At 39.3% G+C, this 20,587-nt stretch overlaps 2 protein-coding genes across 9 annotated transcripts in view; one reads left to right on the top strand and one right to left on the bottom strand.

Moving 5' to 3' along the window:
* The window catches only part of RINT1 (RAD50 interactor 1), a 22,457-nt gene extending 8,444 nt beyond the window's left edge, over positions 1–14,013 (top strand). For 7 of the 8 annotated variants that reach the window (XM_043497189.1, XM_038416298.2, XM_038416308.2 and 4 more), the window contains 9 exons: positions 944–1,100; positions 3,072–3,182; positions 4,473–4,698; positions 6,997–7,134; positions 7,948–8,147; positions 9,991–10,205; positions 10,929–11,109; positions 11,204–11,322; positions 12,468–14,013. In XM_043497189.1, coding sequence (XP_043353124.1) covers positions 944–1,100; positions 3,072–3,182; positions 4,473–4,698; positions 6,997–7,134; positions 7,948–8,147; positions 9,991–10,205; positions 10,929–11,109; positions 11,204–11,322; positions 12,468–12,684 — 1,564 coding nt within the window. In that variant the 3' untranslated portion in view covers positions 12,685–14,013. Of the gene's footprint in view, positions 1–943; positions 1,101–3,071; positions 3,183–4,472; positions 4,699–6,996; positions 7,135–7,947; positions 8,148–9,990; positions 10,206–10,928; positions 11,110–11,178; positions 11,323–12,467 lie in introns of all 8 variants that reach the window. The other variant, XR_005294867.2, reaches the window with a different exon arrangement.
* Positions 12,763–20,587, bottom strand: EFCAB10 (EF-hand calcium binding domain 10). Its single transcript, XM_038416350.2, has 4 exons — positions 20,002–20,587; positions 17,134–17,298; positions 16,617–16,701; positions 12,763–14,108 (listed from the first exon to the last, which is right to left on the bottom strand). Exons 1-4 carry the CDS (start codon positions 20,099–20,101, stop codon positions 14,066–14,068), a joined length of 393 nt encoding a protein of 130 aa, XP_038272278.1. The 5' UTR covers positions 20,102–20,587; the 3' UTR covers positions 12,763–14,065.

Here is a 20,587-nt window from a genome sequence, read left to right as displayed (position 1 = left end):
TAAGAATAATGAAAAAACTTGCTGGACATTTCTCACTAAGGCTGAAGTAGGTTTGTGGGTTTAGTATTTCTTGTTTTATTAAAAGAAAAAAATTAACATAGAAAGTGCCTAATTAACAATACTAGAAATTGAAGTTCTTTGCCTCACGAAAGCTTATGCTCTAATAAATTTGTTAGTCTCTAAGGTGCCACAAGTACTCCTTTTCTTTTTGCGAATACAGACTAACACAGCTGCTACTCTGAAAATAGAAAAAGTGTAGCTTTGGCAGCAGCAGTGCTGTACCAACCATGATTCTAGTGCACTCACACCTGGGGAAATGAGGAAGATAATTTAACCTTCATGCTATTCAGTCCTTGGGCCCTCTGGCAAGATTACCCACAGGGGTGAAAATTGTGCTGGAACATTTGCCTGTTCTCTGGAACTGGACTGAGATCACTAATATTTTTCACATAAGCCACTGAGCAGCGCTTAGATGGTAAAAACAGCTTTTGATCTTTGCCAGTTTGGGTCACATACAAATCAGAGAAGCTCTTGTTTTACATTACTAATGCTCTGAGTTTCTGCTTCTCTGTTTCAGTATAGTAATGACAAGTCTGTGTGTGTCTATGGGAGGATAGGACAACCCACATCTGTCTTGGCAATCCTGAATAAAGATGATTTTTTTGTAAACCAAATTGACTAACTGCTGCTATCACAAATTAGTCATAATCCGCCTGTTAATTAAACACAGGTTTAATGTTGGAGTATTCTAAATATAGAAATAGTTTTCATTGCAGGATTTTGATAATTTTGTAGTATGTGTAGTGACTTCAATAAAAAAAAGGGGACTATAGAAATGGAATGTAACATTTCTTAGATGTCTCAAGTTATGATGCGAGAATTCAGTACTTCTATAACAATGATCTGCCAATAAAATATTTTACCTTTGACTCTTAAACCTTAGAGATGAATTACTAACTAAACCAAAACAACTGCCAGAGAAGTATTCTCTACCTCCATCACCACCTATTATCCTTCCAATGCAAATCATGCTGAATCCTCTTCAGAAAAGATTCAAGTATCATTTTACTGGGAATAGACAAACTAATGTTTTAAGCAAGGTATGGGGAAAGCATTTCTTGATTTACTTTTAATTGTAGTACTTAACAAAAAAACTAACCCGTTTTATATAAAACATACATTGCTTAGTAAAGTTGTGACCCAAATATTGCTCTCTGCATGGAGGACCTTGGGCTCATTGTATGTGTGTGGAGGTGAAAAAGCACTTGAAGACCCTCCACAAGTCCTACCCCCTGCTTGATAAAGTGCTGCACTGCAGAGATTCCCTGGCAATGGATATTCCTCTGTTGCACTTGCCAAATCCCTTTTGTTACCCGGGAGCACTGAAACAGGTCCTGTTGCAGCCTTGAGTAGACTCCTCAGCCTGAGAAGTATGGATTCATTTCTCTTCGTCCCCATGGAAAAACCTCCTTTTACCAGTCCTGGCTACTTAAGTTTGGGTGTAAAAGGGAGTGAATTTGGTCATGTCATAGCATTTTTATTATTCCTATATTTACAGGTGTTAGACTCTGCATTAAAATACGTTCTTGGTTTAAAATATAACTGACAATGACTTGGGACTATAATTAGTTTTCTGTTTCAATTAATTAATTTAAATTAAAAAACCCAAAAAACCTTACATTAAATTGTACATGACTAATCCTCCCCACCCCCCAAATTTGGAAACGTGTGTGTGCGTGCACATTAAATGCCCTCAAAGTTTGGTGGCTTTCATCTAGGGTTAAAATACAGGTGCATTTTTATATGAATGTTTCCTTTTTCTTTTTGTTCCAATACAACTGCACTAGGGTCTGAAAAGTTGATATTTAGCATGTATATAGTATATGTATAGTAACAATGTTTTAAAGTTAATCTGTGTGGTCGCATGTAACATTTTTGGGTAAACTGTAAATACATTTCACCTTGGCAGTAGTTCCCAGATTGTTTCACTGGTGGTCTGTGATGGGTTAGTTGCATTTTTTATTACTTCTAAAGGGTTTTCATTGGAAGTGCTTTTTTAAAAAAAAAAAAATAATTTTTTTTCCAGTAACTGGAAACTAGGAGGAGCCACCGGCTTAGCTGTTTCCAGTAGGGGAGGATACTACATAAAAGGATGATGAGGGCAACTAGCCTCTCAGTCAACTCCATTGTCAGTGGAGTGTCCTTTCCCTATCAGCCTCAAGAGGCATATGTAGTGGAGAGGGAGAGGAGTAAGTGGGTATGGTGTCAGAGCAATATGTGTAGGGAAGAGAGTAATAGAGCAAATGGAAGGGGAGATAAATGAAGAGCAAAAGTAGGCAGCTTGTTTCCTTTTTTCATAAAAGACAGAATACTTATTGCATTAGAGATAGTACAAGTACATAAATGGTTCTCTGATGTTAATTTGCCATGTAAATTGCTTAGTTGCCATAAGGATGTTACCTGATCACAAATACAGAGAAGGTCCACAATAAAAAATTTTTTTCTTTGAGGGCTTTTGACCTACTGGGACAGAAAAAACAATGCTTTCAATTTAAAGCACATATATGTCCTCCATTTTTCCTCCCTTCCCACCCAAAGCCAAAACCCCTACCCTGGTTTTAAATGTTGCTGCTGTTGTAAAATAAACTACTCTAAATTGCAAAATCCAATTTAAAGTTAGCATTCGTTAACTCTTTTTTCCCCTCCAAATACTTTTTCTGGTCATGCTTTGTAGTCTTGCTACACTTATAAATAGTTTATAAAGAGTTAACTGTTGAATAGATGTTAGAAGCATGTTACAGACATGAGTAGAATGTGTTATGGATGGTTATAACAGTTGATTAACCATTTATTGAAACATCTAGTAACTTAACTCTTTATACATTATATTAAGGGTACATATTAAAAATAGTTTGATAATCTTTCTGACTTGTCAGGAGTTATGTCCTTTTATGTTACATATTTGTTTGCAGTGGATACTGTAGGTGAAATCTATACTCCTGTTCATATATCAGTTGTTTTTTGGGTGGAGTTAACTTTAATGTTCTGGGTGTTTTGCTTTTTTGCACAAGCCTGAGTGGTACCTAACTCAGGTACTCATGTGGATTGGAAATCACGCAAAATTCCTCGATGATAAAATCCAGCCAATATTGGACAAGGCAGGCTCCTCAGTCAATGCAAGGGTAAGCAAATATGTTACAGTTATTCTTCACTTAACGTCATCCCGTTTTTAACGTTGTTTCGTTGCTGATCTTTTCGAGAACGTGCTCGTTTAAAGTAGTGCAATGCTCCCTTATAACGTTGTTTGGCAGCCACCTGCTTTGTCTATTGCTTGCAGGAAGAGCAGCTGTGGGGGCTTGGAACCGGGGGGGGCCAGCAGCCCCCCATCAGTTCCCTGTGCAGCAATTGCCAGGCAGTTCAGGTGTCCCTCTCCCCACTGCCATATGCTGCTCCTGCCCTCTGCCTTGGAGTTGCTCCCGGAGTCTTCTGCTTGCTGTGCAGGGGTAGGGGGAAAGAGGGGTGCTGATGTCAGGGTGTCCCGCACCCTCCACTCTTGCACCCTGCTCCTGTACCCCATCTCCACAGAGCAGGGGGGGGACACAATATGACAGGACTCAGGATGAGAGAGCTTGCAGGCAGCAGCTGCTCTCTCAACTTGCTGATCTACTTAAAAAGGCAGTGTACTTAGAGTAGGGTCAGTGTACTTTAAAGGGCAATGCGCTTGTCTGTCTCTCTCACTCACTCACATACCCTCTCTCTTGCACGCACTGCCCCCGGCACTTTGGAAAGTGGAGGGAGTGGTGTGCTCCAGTGGGATAGCGTGGATTCATCATCATATTCAGTTTCCGCAGAGAATGTTTGCAGCCACTGCCATGTGTCTATTGTGTCTCCTTCCTCCATTTATGCTGACTTGTAGAGTGTGAGGCTACATTAACAACGTGTTAACCCTTGAGGGCTCAGCCGAGTGCTAGTTCATCCTTTAGCAGCAAGGCTTTCCCTGGGAAATATCCTACCCTCTTCCATTCTCTGACTCCACCACCTCAACCAAGCTTCACAATCATCATTGCTGTGTACAGTATTTAAATTGTTTGTTTAAAACTTATAGTGTATGTGTATGCGTGTGTGATATATATGTCTTTTTTTGTCTGGCGAAAAACATTTCCCTGGAACCTAACCTGCCCCCCCCCCATTTATATTAATTTTTATGGGGAAATTGGATTAGTTTAACATAATTTCGCTTAAAGTAGCATTTTTCAGGAACATAACTACAATGTTAAGTGAGGAGTTACTGTATGTGCAATTACATACAGCCAAATTCTAGCTGTGGTGTAAGAAGGCACAACTTCATTAACCTTATTGAATTTGTGATATAGCTGAAGGTAGTTCAGAAAGAGTTTTAAAACTGCATTAATATTAACAATTCTAACTTGCAGTTTCTATCTACTTCGGTGACTTTTGTTTTTTTCTTAAAGCTTGAATTTTCCCGTGCTCTGGTAATGCTGATTTTGGAGAAATTGGCTGCTGATATCGTTTGCCTATTGTATGACGATAATCTCTTTTGTCATCTTGTGGATGAGGTGCTTCTATTTGAAAGAGAGCTATATGCTACTCATGGATATCTCAGCAGCGTTCCCAGTTGCATGCATATTCTGTCAGAAGAAACCAGTTTTCAAAGGTGGCTAACTGTGGAAAGAAAATGTAAGTTTTAATATGATTGGTTTTGTTTAAAGAAAAATATATGAAGGCCTATCCATGTAATACTTATCTACACATAGTTCTATTAAGTTAGGATAAGTCACATGAATAAGGGATATTAGATCAGCCCCCTAATTTTTATACAAGACTGTCCTGTTTAGTTTTAAAACAATACTTGCTAATGCTACCATAATTGGTATGCTCATTGCCCCTGGACTGTGGGGATTTACTCCTCAGATAAAATTTCCATATTCTCTGTGTATGTACCTGGGTGAAGGTGGGCTTTTAAATTGATGGGATAAGTTAGGAAAGAAAAATACAGTAGAAAGAAAAAGAGGTTACTGATTTTTACGGAGAAGAGTAACAGGGAAAATAGAGACAGAAGTTCAGGGGAGCAAGTAAAGGACACTGTAGGGAGAAAGAGACACGCCAAGATCTATTATAAGGGAAGAGAAAGTGGAGTGAGTGAAAGAAGCTATAAGAAAAGCAAGAGAGATGCAGGCTTGACTGCAGAAAAGGAGTTGGGTCTCTGGGAAAATCACTGCAATACACAAAGCCTGAGTTGGCGCATATATAGTGAATAGGGAGAGAGAGATGCTGTAGCCTGTATGGTAGGCAGGGATTGCCTAAACTGGAAAAGGAGATAATGACCAGAGGTGGTTTGTGCTCAGCCCTGCGCCTTTTGCAGAGATAGGAGCCTAAGTCTGGGCTGTAGGGAGTCTTCTGTTTCTGCTTGCGATTCATAGCCTGGAAAACTCGTTGGAGTTTGGTATCTTGGGGTGTTTTATCAAGAAACTGGAAGGGGAGGACCACCTCCCTTATAACTGTTAGCCCAGTGATAAGGGTACTCACCCAGGACTCCTGGTTCAAGTCCTCCTTATGAGCTATGGGATATTCTAATGTGGGGAATCTCTCAGTTTCCTGTTAAAGCTGTTACACTGTGACTAAATATTTAAAGAGTCATGGCAAGGGGGAGTAGATCCTGGATTCCCCCACATCCTGAGTGGATGTGCTAACCATGAGGCTATAGCGTCAGTCATGCTCTCACAGATGTGGACACATGCACCCTCTCCCCCTACTCCAATGACTCTTTAAATATTCCACAGTGCAACATCTTCAATAGGAGAGACTGAAGCATTCCCCACATCAGAATATCCTATAACCAAGTGGTTAGAGCCCTCACCTGAGAATTGGCAGATCCCAGTTCAGATCTGTTCTTCCCTGCAGGTGGAGGGGGGACTTGAACTGGGGGTCTCCCAGATGAGTATCCTAACCAGTGGGCTAAAAGTTATTTTGGAGGTCTGTCTCGCCTCCCCTGCCCCCCATTCTCTTGTTTTAAACTTCTGAGGTCCCAATCCAATAAGAATGATCAGAAATTGCCTACCAGATTGGGCCCCTCAGGCAAATTAGACAGGTAAACACCTCTTTTCCTCTGGTTTATGAATTGCTCTAAGGCTAATGTGGGAGATTAGCAGCAGCATACATGCTCAGAAGCAGAACTTTTACTGAAAAAACATAGGCACCCAGCAAGTTTAGGTGTGTACAGAGTTTCAGTGGGAGTTTTGTGGATCCCATTAGTCCCAAAACTGGGACTTAGGCACCTAACTCCTTTTGTGCGTTCAGGCCATAGGAAATAAGGCTGATTGAATAGTGTTCAGTGAATATATTATTTGACTTCAAGAGTATTAATCAAATATCTGTTGTTGCAAAAAGAGTATTTGTACAACTTTAGCTGTATAAAGGGCTATTATATTATTTGACAAACAGGTGAAATTCATTGGCAGATATATTTGTGTAGTAGGCTACATTTAAAAAGATAGTTGAGTGAAAATGTTAAATGCAATACCTAAAGGTTTTTTCCATTAAATTGCAGAGGTTTGCCTTTGGAGTACATGACAGCAAAATGTGATGGTGATAAGTGTCTAAGTGTTGTATTGTAAAGAATAAGAACAGCTGAAATAGGCCATGAATTTTCTGACTCTTTTTTTGGGTAAAGGAAAATGCAGCTGTACAGGGTTGATAAGCACTTTAAAAATTATGATTAGTGATGACAATAAGCTAATTTTATATTACTCTAAAATACTTCATCTTAACTGAAGCAATTGATGTTTTAATTTGCAAATTTAAAAACTGTATTTTTAGTCAGTGTAACTTTTTTTATTAAATCTTATATTTTAGGATTCTTAAGGTTTATTTAAAAATGAATTATTAGAAGAAATCTTAAATATGTAAACTCCAAAGCAAGTTTAAGTAAGAAATATATAAATATTAAATTATTAAACATTTTTGTGTGTCTGTCAGTTGCTCTTCAAAAGATGGACTCTATACTTTCATCTGAAGCTGCCTGGGTATCGCAATATAAAGATATCACTGATGTAGATGAAATGAAGGTCCCAGACTGTGCTGAAACTTTTACGACTCTGTTACAGGTTATCACAGGTAATTATTATAAAATTTGAGACATTTCTTAAGATGAATTCTCCTAAATAATTCAAGAACTATAATCTACATTAAATGTCAGTGGTTGTGGAGTCATCAAAGGAGTAAGAAGTAGAAATGTTGTTTGGTTTGTATTTTAACAAATAAATGGAATTCTTGTTCCTTTTTCCTTTGAACTTTAATGAATAATTCTAGTGATTATGATCAAACTTTTATATTTGTACTAATTTCTATAGTGATGCACCTGATGATTACCGTTAGAAATTTGTTTAAATTTGAAAGAAGATAAATTGAATTCATATTTTTTTGTTTATGTGTGAAAATGAAATAAAACAAGTCCTGTTATCAATTTTGAGGAATTCAGCCCAGGGAATGGATGAGTGACCAAAAATGAATTCCTGAAAATGTAGATACTAACTAACTTTAGCTTTTCTACACAGTGAGTAAGAGCAGATGAACATCAAGGTGATTTTTATTTGAGTACTAAATGTGTATTCTGTCACATCTTGTGGGAAGATTTCTGAGGTCCACCTAGTGTTACCAGGCTGTTTTTCAAGTTTACTTCCAGGAAAAAAATTTAAAATTAAATGCTATAGTGAAATTAGTAAAGCAACCATTTATTTAGGCCCCAGTCCTGCAGAGATTTACATATGTGCTTAACTTTAAGTAGTCAATGGGATGACTTTGAGGGTGTAAAATTAAGCATGCATGTAAGTCTTTGCAGGAGTGAGGCAACCACAATACTTACCTTTTTAAAAAGCTCCTGTTTTTATTTACTCTGGAAAATTAAAATTTTTACAATTGTCTCTCCAGACAGGTATAAGAATCTTCCTACAGCATCTAGAAAACTACAGTTCTTGGAGTTACAAAAAGACTTAGTTGATGACTTCAGAATACGGTTAACTCAAGTTATGAAGGAAGAGACTAGAGCTTCTTTAGCCTTCCGTTATTGTGCCATTCTTAATGCTGTTAACTATATAGGAACAGTATTAGCAGACTGGGCTGACAATGTTGTGAGTAATTACTGTTTTACATAAATAAATAAACTAACTCTGTTATGTGGTGCTCAACTAAAACCATTTCATTGATTTCAATATCTTAAGATGCAGAATTAATCATGAGCGCTGAAAAACAGAACCAGATGTAAATTCTAATTCAGTGAAAGATGTTTAATTTAAGGATAAATTACTTCTTATAATTTAAACAGTGCTTAAATACTGCCGTTTTTGTGCACTGTATCAAAACATCTAAAGCAGATTAGTTTCCTGTAAACTAGCACTGCACCTTGACTATTCTGCAACATCTTGTTACATGGGAGACCACCTATGGATCCTATTCTTCTTAACCCTTACATGAGTAGTCTGGTAGAAGTCAATGAGACTGCTCATTTGTAAAATCTGTAGGAATGGGCACTTTCTCAGGAAGCAGGGTGAATCTAGTAGGGGAAGGATTATTTCACCTATTATGTTAGAGTGAAATATAGCTCTATACAGCCAACAGTCCTCCTCCTCCTACTACTACTTATAACCTACCACCTCCAGAATGCTCCATTATCTGTAAAAAGAAAGCACCATTGTGTCACACTAACCTTAGCTAATTTTCTTGCCTCAGTCAGCCCAGGAAGCAAGACTCCCAGACTATTCTATACTCGGCAAACTAAAATGTACCCAAAACCTATAGTTAAGATGCTAAATTTCCAGGTCAGCCTATCTCTCTGGTTAATAACCCATTGCTTCTAAATATATGAGGATTCTAATTTTCAGGGTTTATTTCTGCTGAAGCATGTTTGCTTGATCTTTTTTTTTCTTGCTCTTAAGTACTGCATCTTTACTTAATGCTATAAGGTATTACTTTTCAGCACACATCTATGCACCTATAGTTGATAGTGAGTTGCTGATCCTTCATGTAAAATTGAGAAGCCAGACACATCTGACAGCCAGGTCTGTGTGGATTTGGAGCAGCCATGAGAGTACACTTTGTTTTACCTACCTACAAACCCTGATTCTGTATTGGGGTCTGCTAGTGGAGACCTGTGTGGAGCCCTATTAACCTCAGTGGGGCTCTCCATGGCCTCAGAGGTTTGTGGTAGTGTGTCCTAATTCAGAATCCATGCCTGTTTCTGTATATTTAAGTATGCAACTTCATTAATGAATACCTGTTAAAATAAATTAACTAAGAAACTGGAAATGTGAAATTCAGTGCTTAATATGTTAGCTGTAACATATCTGTCTGCTATCACCATAATACGAACACTTCCATTTAATTTTCTTTCTTTATAAAATTGAAATCAGATTATTTTTTTTTAAGTTAAGGAAACATTATTAAAATTTAAATGCTATCCAGATCTTAACTTGTAGTTTTTCTTAGTAGGTTAAAAATAGTATGTCTGTCAAACTTTGCAGAAATCAGAAAATTGAGATTTTTGGGTAAAATTTTCAAAGCACCTAAGTCTCATTTTCAAAAGTGACTCAGGTAGTTAGAAGCCCAAAATTCCATTGAACTTCTGAAAATGGAATTTAGGACCCTATATCACTTAGGCCAGAAGAAAATTTGACCCTTCAGCTTGTTTTTTAAATTATTTTTTAGTACTATTGTGAAGTCAGATGGGATACAACAGCTTTCTGTTTCCATCACTGGGGTTAAAACACCGTACTTCTATACTCATTTGGGGACAATAGAGTTACCAGATTTTTTTTTTATAATCTCTTCTTTTTGAAAACAAATTGCTAGTTTATAAAAGCCTTAGGGAAACATATTATCAGCTGAAGCTCTGCATATTAAAGTACAAATAAAAAGTTACCATGGTAGAAATGATTTTGCTCTAGTATTTATATCTAAATCTGTTTGTTTTTATAGTTCTTCTTGGAGCTTCAGCAGGCTGCACTGGAGGTTTGTGCAGACAGTAATGCTCTCAGTAAGCTACAGCTAGGACAGCTAGCTTGTATGGAAAGCTCTGTCTTTGATGACATGATTAACCTCCTAGAACGCCTAAAACATGATATGTTGACCCGCCAAGTAGACCATGTCTTCAGGGAGGTCAAAGATGCCACAAAGCTGTATAAAAAAGAGAGGTGAGTCTTTGTGTTAATGTCGTCTAATAATTTGTTATACAATTTTAAGACTTTTGGCAAAAAACTATCTAATGTAAAAATCTAGTTCTATGAATGAAATGAGATAGATGTAGTAAATTGTTTGGATAGTGTTATCTGTGGCATTTCTTCACAATTCCTTAAAAAAATGTTTTTTTAACTAGATTGTACTTTTCTAAAGCACAGTCTTGCAAATAGCGGAGGCATGCTGCAGCACGACTCCCAGAAGAAATTCTTGCCGACTCTTGTTATCTGACAATAATTGTTTCTTTGGGAATATTAAGGAGCAAGTATGATAGGGCTTTAAGGGCTACCTCCATTTTCAAGAAGTCCTGATATAACTATGAATACTTGCTTCTGAGTAAAATTGTTAGGCCGCTTTCTAAAATAAAAGCGCTTTTCTGATTTGTTTCTACACATTTGGAGTCTTCCCTCCCCCTCCAGATTTCAGGTGTCCCATCTTACATTTACATTCCAGTTACTAAAATATAGGCTTGATATTATTAGAATGATACTTGGTGTAGAGTATTAATCCATAATGCAGACTGATCTTTTTTGGATATTTGAGAAAGGGGAGGGGTAGCCGAAACCTAAGAAAATTAAAAATGGATGAGATTGTGGCCTTTTGAAAAAGATGAGCTTCATTGCTACTGCCTTCCTGGGAATAACTTTAGCGTAACATGGTGTGTACATCTGTTTCTTCAGGTGGTTATCTTTGCCATCCCAGGCAGAGCAGGCAGCGATGTCCTTATCCAGTACAGCTTGCCCATTGTTGTTGACATTAAGAGATCGTTTGCTGCAGTTGGAACAGCAGCTTTGTTATTCGCTGTTTAAAATCTTCTGGCAAATGCTTGCAGAGAAAGTGGATATGTTCATCTATCAAGAAGTAAGCATCTGCAGTTGTGATATGTGCTGTGACAATGAAAGTGCAATTGACTTACCTAAATTAACTTAGTGCATCTGTTTGCATACATATGTAGGTAATTCTGGCTAATCACTTCAATGAAGGAGGAGCAGTACAACTTCAGTTTGATATGACGAGGAATCTTTTCCCTTTATTTTCCCACTATTGCAAAAGACCAGAAAATTATTTCAAACAGTAAGTAAGCCAATTTCTAAAGTATTAGTATTTCAGAACCGAGTATCCAACTAATCATACCAAGTTCTTACATTGTGTATAAATCAGCATCTTTCATAGTTGCAGCTTGGATTAATTGGGTGAAAAATCTGTTAAAATTATAGTGTTGGAAATGGAGAGAATCTGTACCACTATATCAGGTATGATCCTGCAGTTCATACTTAAGGAAAGCCCCCATTCAGTCTATGGTTTGTTCTTTTAGGTTAGCAGTGGATTGTTTGTTACACACAGTCTGGCACTTGCACATTTAGGAAAAATTGGATGGTAAAGCATGTAAACGGCACAAAAAGCCATAGCAGGACAAACCACCAAGAAACAAGGACTTGGGGTGCAGTACTGTGATTCTTACTCAGGCTAATTGCTCTACAAAGTCAAATAGGATTTCAGCCTGAATAAAGAGTGTAGGAGTGGGTCCAGAAATGTTTAAGGATTAAGGTGATACATTGGTACTACAATAATACTTAAATGGAAGATGCTATATTTGTTGAGGCTTTTGAAATACTTCTCAAACATTAAGCTTCACCCTCCCTTCATGTGTATTATCCCCATTTATAATGGGAAAGTGTAGGCACAGAAATGTACAGTTACAGGGCATCTTCTTGCTTTTTGATGACTTTTGACAGGGAATGTGTTCAGATTTAAGCAGTTGCTACCTATATATCATACTGTGTTCTTATTTAAGTATACTGAATAAGAAAGTAGTTCATATTACTTAACTTTTTACCAATATTAAAATGTAAAAAAGTATTGGCTTTTATTACTTTACTCCATGGGGAAACTAAAGTTAAAAAACAAATGCAGGGACCTGGGTAACTGGAAGCAGTATATGTCAGAAATGGTTGTTATACTCACATTTGTCTCACTGAAAACAAGAAAGACATTAAGGTGGATGTCCACTATATATCTTGAAAGCTGTGGCTGCATTATCTTCTCAGTTTAGGTTGTGTCTTTTCAGCTATCCAGAAAGGGGAGGTTATTCTTAATATTTTATTAATGGGATGATCAAAAAAACCGCAGACTGAATATAGTGTGTCCTGACATGAAGTTGAAATGGACACTCCTCTTCATTTCAGGCAGTAAAGTATGTGTATTTTTTCCTCTTATAGCATAAAAGAAGCCTGCATTATCTTGAATCTAAATGTTGGCTCTGCCCTCCTTTTGAAAGATGCACTACATTCAGCCTCGGAAAATGGAACCATCTTGGATCCAAACCAGCCCTCTGCCACAGCAGTGTTAAATGAACTTGGAGTTTACAAATTAGCTCAACAGGATGTTGAGATTCTACTTAATTTGAGAACAAACTGGCCTAATATAGGAAAATAAGTAAAGATCTTCGAGGAAAATGGTCAGAAGTAAAATATCTGTTCTAAATTATTTATCTGAATAAAAGTGAAGTCAAGCTATTACATTAGTATACTTTTATTGTATATTGGTTCTTTAAAAAAAAAAAACAAAACAACAACCCCACAAACAGACCTCGTACATCTTTGTAAAATGCTGACTTGATCTAGCCTTATGCCTTAATCTTTTTATAACTCTGATTATATGTTGTACATAGCCATTTTAAAACAGTTGCAATACTGAACTGGTTTCTAACAGTAAAGTGATTAAAACAGATTTGACTAAACTAATCTAACTTTACTTGTTCTGTAACTACCCCCAACCTAGAGGCACAGCAGGCTCAGACTTAGAGTGGAGAATGTGTTCCTTGTTGAAGAGTGAGTGATCTGTTTAGTTGATGATGGCTGTAAGGCGATAATGGTTATGCTGAGGAAACTTTTATTGTTTAGAGTAATATGGAGTAAACTCTGGGTATATATGCTACTGCATTCAGTGGTAAACATTCATTCAAATTGGTGCAGTCTCATTTTGGTATATGGACAATTATGTACATAAATTCTTACACATGGGCATCACATACTTAAATTTGTGTGCAGGGGTGTGGAATAAGGTGAAGGCATGTGTCCATGTTCTATTTTCTATGATCATGCTAACTTTTAAAACTAAGTTCTGTTATGGAAACTTCAGAATTGTCTCCTCCTTGAATGTCCAAATCCTTTGTCCTCTTTAAAATGTTCTGAACAGGCCTTACATACATTGTGACTAGTAAACTTGTTTAAAATGCCATCACAACTTGTTCAGTTATTGAAATATTATTTATTTCAAAATTGCTTATGTTTGGAAATAATGGTTTTGTTGGAATTTGGGTATCTTCTCCAGGTTGTTTTAAAACTATTTTTTCCCCAAGAGTCTTAAAGAAATATCTGGCTTTAAAATAAACTTTCAGTGCTATAATGGCTGCTGTTTATTGCATACTAGAACAACATTTTGTACAGAAATAGTTTTATATTTGAACCAACACTTATCAAAGCATTGCCTTGAGCTACTCTGAATAAGTCATTTTTATCACTGTATAGCCCCAAAACATTCTTGCTAGGGAAGATGTTGATACACAGCATCTTTTTAATGTTACACTGTTTTGAATGTTTTTTTTGTAAAGGAAGTCCTCAAAAGATGTTCCTCAGGTGTAATGAGTAGTTTCTGATTATTTAAACTAGCACCATATAATTAATCTTTTTACATGCTATGCTCATACTACTCAGTTTATATTTGAATAAGTGAAACTATCAGTTGCCAAAAGGCAAAATAAAAACAAACTCAAAGATAAGACTTTAAAAAAAAATTATTTTTAACAGACAGCTGCTTAAGATTGATATATTGCCCAGCTCTCCTGCAACAACTTCTTCCTATAGACGAAAAGAAATCTAGTTAGATGGTCTGTAAACAATTTGTTCATTACACATGTGTTTTCAGTATAGAATTTTCTTCAGTACATAGTGTTCTTATCCCCTCCCGAACCACCATAGTTATTTTCCATCATATGTGGGAAGTAAAGATGGACTTGTGTGCTACACTTAGTTACCCAGTTCTCATTTAAAAATAACAACCTACTTTTCCAATTCTGTACTCCTCCTCCCAAATAAACAAAAACATGCCAAACTGAAGTTGAAAATACTCATGTAAAATTATTACATTTGAGGAGTTTTTTGGTATGCTCTCCCCTTCCCAAATGTGGGCCTGGGATATAGGGAACTTGTACAGGCTCAAAACAGGCATGAGACTCCTACACAATTGTACAGGCTGCCTTGCTTGCCAATCCACCCCTATGGCTTCTCCTGATCCTGGCTGTAAACTGGACTCCAGCTCTGGCATCCTAATTTCCTGCTGCCTACATCTATGGAACAGTGCAGGGAGACTGCACTGTATCTCGACAAAGGCAAGTTATTTGAGTAAGAGAGAGCAAGAGGGCACTACAGGCAGGTTCTATAGGACAGAGATGGGGAAACAAAATGCTAGTCATCTGCATGCAGCAAAATGTCAAATTCTATGCAGAACTGCTCAATTCTTTGGTCTCTTTGGAAAAATGCCAGTTTGCATAGCCTTGATAACAAGACTCCATAGGGTTTTGAGATGAATAGGGGAAATGAATTCCTCTAATTGTATCAGGTGATAAGCAGGCACGTGGCACTACATTGGTTATGCTTAGTTCATGTTTTCAAGGTTCTCTCTGTGCTTGTAATTTAAATGCTGAGATTCTGGAGCACAACTCCAGAATCTCGGCATCCAACTCCACAGCCAGTGAATTTGCTGCATCGAATACACAGAGCCCTGATTAAAATGTTGGTCCAAACCACACAAATTTTATTGGTTCAGTTGCTGGTGTAGTGGTTGTTCTAATCTTAATAAAAAAAAAATAAAATGACTGGGCTGTCTAGAAAATACAGTAGTAATTTTAACTCTATAATACTGAGGCTTTATGTACATGTATTGACTGAGTATACCACCCCCTACAGTTAATTATAACTGAAAGGTTTATCACTGCAAACACAGATGCTCCTGTGTATAGGAGGAGATTACCAGCACTACTCTGAATCCCCAGAATATTCATCCAAGCTGCAGATATTTATTCTGATCAATTCCCTGCAGTATTGATTTCTGATATTTGGGATATTTTCCCAAGTAGCAATGTCAACTGGTAAAAAATTTTAATGCAAGTGTCATGTCCACAGATGGCTTTCAAGGAGACTGCTTTCAAGATGACAAGAAAATCCCTGCTGTGCAGTTGGTGCAAATACTCTGCCCACTCCTGCTCTAAAAACTTTTTGGCCAAAGGGCCACAGCTGGTTATGGAAATTGTATGGCAGCCATAAATTCTCATGAAATTGGCGGTTCGGGTGCAAGAGGGGGTGAGGGCTCTGACGGGGGTGTGGTCTCTGGGTTGGGGCCAGAAATGAGTTCAGGGTGCAGGAGGGTGCTTCGGTCTGGGACAGGAGGCTGGGGATGAGGGGTTGGGGGTGCAGCAAGGTGCTCCATGCTGGGACCAAGGGTTTGGAGGGTGAGAGGGGATCAGGGCTGGGGCAAGGGGTTGGGGTGCAGGCTCCGAGTGACACTTACCTCAGCAGCTCCCAGAAGCAGTGGCATGTCCTCACTATGAGGAGGCGTGGCCAGGTGCCTGTGCACGCTGCCCTGTCTGCAGGTGCTGCACCTGCAGCTCCCACTGGCCACGGTTCCCAGCCAATGGGAGCTGCAAGGGCAGCATGCAGCACCCCTTCGCTGTCCCTATGCATAGGAGCCAGAGGGGGGACATGCCACTGCTTCTGGGAGCTGCATGGAGTGGGGCAAGCCCCCGACCCTGCTTCCTGGCAGGAGCTCCAGAGACCAATTAAAATGTCAGGAGGGATGGATGCAGCCCCCGGGCCATAGTTTGCCCACCCCTGCTTGGGCATCAGTGGCATCAATAGCAAAATATCTGACTTACTTGCAGAAATATGATCACTTTCAGAACTGTGAGCTTTTTTGCTAGTGCTCCCCATGGTACTCCATAAATTAGAACATATTTTTAAACTTTTCCTCAGTCTATCACTACTCGATTATTATGATTCACCTCACAAGGAAAACTAAACGTAATCCAATCGCTTCTAGTTTAAATTTGACTTTATAGTGACATTTTTATTTTTTAAGATAATTAAAGGGTATGAACATAAGGTGACAAGTGCCTGATATTCAAACTGAAGTCGAGCAGCTGTGACTATTGAGTACTTTGTAGATTTAAGACCTGATTCTAAAAATATCATTATGCTTTTTAATACTACTTTTTTAAACAGCTTAATACAAGAATTCGTGCAATTACACTTAGCTACAAATCTTTATCTCCCCCACATAAAGCCAAAGGGTAAAAAAGTCACTTTACTTACACTTCTTTCTTGAATATTTCCAATGTGAAAGTTGCATCTTCTTCATAAGGCAAATCTTGAGTACTTAGCCCCAAGGTTTTAAGAACTATAAAGGTTTTTAAAAGAGAGAATCCTTTTAAACCTTGCAATGCAAACCCACAGAAGTCTAATTTTACATCCAAAATGGACTTACTACTTTTTTCTGAGTCACAAAGATCTAGCTGGTAAACAAAATATAACTTTTTAACATTGCTAGCTCTAGTGTAGATTATTTTTAGACCTTATTGGTCAAATATTCTGTACAAGAGCGGGGAAGGGGGTGGTGGGAAGTGTCTCCCTTGTTTTGCAATAAGTAAATTGTTTTTCTATCAATGCTAAATTCTGACAGGTTGAGAAATTTCTTTAATGAAACTATCACATTCTTTTGAGCAACAACCTTGAATTTTCTAGCTTAAATATTCTGCGCTGTATTAAAGTTCTCATCTGTAAATAAATAAAAAATCATCTTAATTAAAAATGCTAAGCAAGGAAGACAAACCTCCTTTGTACTGCACTAAAGTTATATAGCCTTGACTTGCAGTGTCCAGCATTTCAAACATGGCATCCAAATTTGATTCATCCACAAGATAAGGATATTCCACATCAGTTAATTTTGCAAGCTTCACTCTTTCCAGTGCATGTATCAAAAACTCCCTTGGTCTTTCTGTAAAAGAATAAAGTTAACAAATCTTGTTGATACTATAAATTTTTTAAACTAGGTTTATAAATTCTTACCATTAAATGCAAAAACACTTGCAAATGCAAAAAAATGCACTACAGTACAGTAGGATTTATTGTTTACCTATATTGCACTAGCAGTGTAACTTCACTGAATATACACTAGTTTAAAAATAAATGTAATCTAGTTACCAGTTAATTCTTCAATCCTATAATTAATGTAAAATATTCCATAAATATTACATTTCTGACACTCTCAAGGATATACAAGTTAGAGCAAAACTATTATTCTGTGTGCACCATCATACAAATGAAAATCTCATATCAGATTGAATGCTAACAACAGAATAGGAAGGGGCTGCTGTACAATTAAAGGTTATCTTCCATTGGATGCTGTGTTAAAAAGTGCTCTCTCTCCAGGTTATAATTTAAGATGCCGTAGCAGTTAATGAAATGGGTGAGGAACAAATAGGTGTTCATATACTATACTGCTGAATGCTCTAGATTAATTACCTATAAATAAACCAACTGCTGGTTGTCAACCAATGTTCTACCTCTCAGATTCTAATATCCAAGGCTCATGTGAGCAACTGTTGTGTGTACGTTAGCAGCCACATTTGATTAAAGGCCCTGAATTTAATTCATTACATTGTAAAGTACTTCGACACCAATGAAGTCCATGGCAAAAAACTCCCATTGATTTCAGTGGGGCTGAAATGTCACTATTTGAGTATAAAAAGGTGTTAAATCAAATTCTATTTAGTATGTAAAGTAATGTAACAGTGGCTATAGGCTATATTAACCATATCTTTTTAGTGTTAGAGCTATTTGTATTTTGTATACACAATAGCAACTAACTTAAATAGAAAAAAAATGAAATTTTGAAATATCAGTCACTTCACCCTGAAGCTTGCTTTCGGTTACTTTATAAAAATATGCTGACTGTCTCCTAGAGCCTTGCAAAGGGGCAGTGTGGCAAACTGCTAGCTTATAACCAAGGCCTTATGTACAATTTATGACACATTAAATCTAAGTTATGACAAAACCCTCAGAATTATTTAGCAGCCCTGCACTGAATTCTACAGCAAAGTGAATGATTTTATAAGCACTTAACCTTCAGTTTTAATGAAGTAATTCTAAAAAAGAACTGAAATGTGAAAATATCACTACTGTCTATAATAAAATTTGAAGCATAGCAGATTCCTGCAGAATTTAAGCACTCCAGAGGCATGACGGTCTCTTGAAAAATTACAACATACGTATAAAAAGCTCTTATATTAATGAAGTGATTTTTTAATTGCCCATTAATGAGTGTTGTTAAATTTATAGCTAAATTGTATTTTACTAATTATTAAACTGGTATTTTACAGTCATAGGAAGTAAGGCAATTAAAAAAATCATTTGCAATATTTTAATAGAAGTTGTGTGGAACCGTAAATCTGCTAAGGGTATGGCTATACTTCACACCACCTGTGGCAGCATGTAGACCATATGGAGCTAAATGCCACAAGAAAAAGCGAGCTGCATCCATACTGCAGCGTGTAGCTGCATGCAGCAGTGAAAGGTTCGTGCAGAGGGAAGACAATGGTACTTGGGCTTTTAGACTCGTTGAGAGCAATTGTATAAATAATAATCAGCCTTTAGGTTGAAGAAGGGAATCTATGGTTAATTAATGTCTGGTGATATCCTGCATCAACAATTGATAAACATCCAATACTCTGCATACAGTAATGCAGTCAAATAATGTACAACACCTCGCTGCCCACATGCAAATAGCTGTCCTAGCCTGGGCTAGTCATTTTGACATTATTTTCATTATAATACTGCCTCGGGGCCCTACCCAAGGGCCCAATAGTGCTAGGTGCTGTACAAATGAATAATACAAAGCCATTGTGCTGAGCGAGCTTACAATCTATGTTTACGACAAGCTGCATAGGTGCATTAAAAAGGGCGGGGAAAGAAGTGATGCGGTAATATTAGAAAAAAAGAAAAGGAGTACTTGTGGCACCTTAGAGACTAACAAATTTATTAGAGCATAAGCTTTCGTGAGCTACAGCTCACTTCATCGGCTGCATCACGATGGAGTGAGCTGTAGCTCACGAAAGCTTATGCTCTAATAAATTTGTTAGTCTCTAAGGTGCCACCAGTCCTCCTTTTCTTTTTGTGAATACAGCCTAACACGGCTGCTACTCTGAAACCTGGTAATATTAGAGCACATCTTCACAGCCGCAGCAGGCTCAGCAGCTCGAGCAGAGCTGCGTCCTGCAGGCACCGCAGGCGAGGGGAGCGCGCGCGCCTCCACGGGGGCCTTTCCCAGCGGCGCGGGACGAGCCGGAGAGGCACGTTCTCCCGACTCACGCCTCGGCTGCCCTGACGGCCCATAAGTCAGGGTTTGGCGTGACCCAGCGCGCTGAGGGAGGGGGACACACCACAGGTTTTTGTTTCCCTCCAGCCAGTCCCGCGCCCCACAGCCTGCGCTTGGGGAGGGAGCGTTTTCGCCGCGCTGCAGCCGGCTGGGAATGGTTATAGCCGGCCCGGGTCTGAGCACCCTCACGCATTCCCGACCGACCCGGCTCCCTGCCGGCAGCCCTGCACCGGGAGCAGCGGCCGGTCTCCTGCCAGCGGCTCGGCGCTCCGCCAGCCCCCCCCCCCCGGGGGGCCTTGGGCCGAAGCCCGGCCGGGCTGGTACCGGGCCGGTGGTAGAGCAGCAGCGCGCTCAGGTTGTGCAGCAGCTCCGGGATCTTGTAGCGCTCCAGGTACTCGCGGCCTCGCTGCTCGCCCGCCGCCATCCCGCGTTGCTAGGAGACCGACCACGCGGCCGCACCTCCACCGCGTGACCCGCCCGGGCCTGGGCCGCGGCTCGCTAGCGAGTGCAGGCCCCGCCCCCCGCGATGCGGGGACGGGACGGGACGGGGCGGGGGCCCTAAGCCGGAACCAAACGCAGCCCGGCGCCGCTGCCCCCCCGGCCCTGCCTGCCGCTGCCGCTGCCGCTGCCGCGCGGTCGGGGACAGGGCCCTGCGGTGCGAGAGGCTGTTGGCTGGGGGGCTTTGCGGCTGAGGGTGCACTGAGCATGCTCAGTAACAGCTGCTGAAGCCGCTGCCCTTCACCCCGCCCTTACCTGGCACCCGATTCTGCGCACTGTGCTTTACAGGGGGCGAATCGGAGCGCGGGGGGGGGGGGGCGGACGTGGACTGAGAGCAGTTTCTCACACTACCCCGGACAGGCGCCCCCCCCCCCTCTCCCCGCCGCCGGTGTCAGCGGGGAACACCGCAACC

Source organism: Dermochelys coriacea, chromosome 1, assembly GCF_009764565.3.
Source record: "Dermochelys coriacea isolate rDerCor1 chromosome 1, rDerCor1.pri.v4, whole genome shotgun sequence".
NCBI classification, from domain to species: Eukaryota; Metazoa; Chordata; order Testudines; family Dermochelyidae; genus Dermochelys; species Dermochelys coriacea.
This window is presented reverse-complemented; position numbering and strand designations above follow the sequence as displayed.

What these genes read in the sequence shown, in the direction of transcription:
- EFCAB10 (XM_038416350.2), bottom strand. Translation starts at nt 20,101, where the DNA reads ATGGCGGCGGGCGAGCAGCGAGGCCGCGAGTACCTGGAGCGCTACAAG. An exon ending in TTTAGTGCAGTACAAAGGAG is followed by an intron (nt 16,702 to 17,133) that starts GTTTGTCTTCCT and finishes AAACCTTTATAG; the next exon opens with TTCTTAAAACCTTGGGGCTA. An exon ending in GAAATATTCAAGAAAGAAGT is followed by an intron (nt 14,109 to 16,616) that starts GTAAGTAAAGTG and finishes TTTCGTCTATAG; the next exon opens with GAAGAAGTTGTTGCAGGAGA.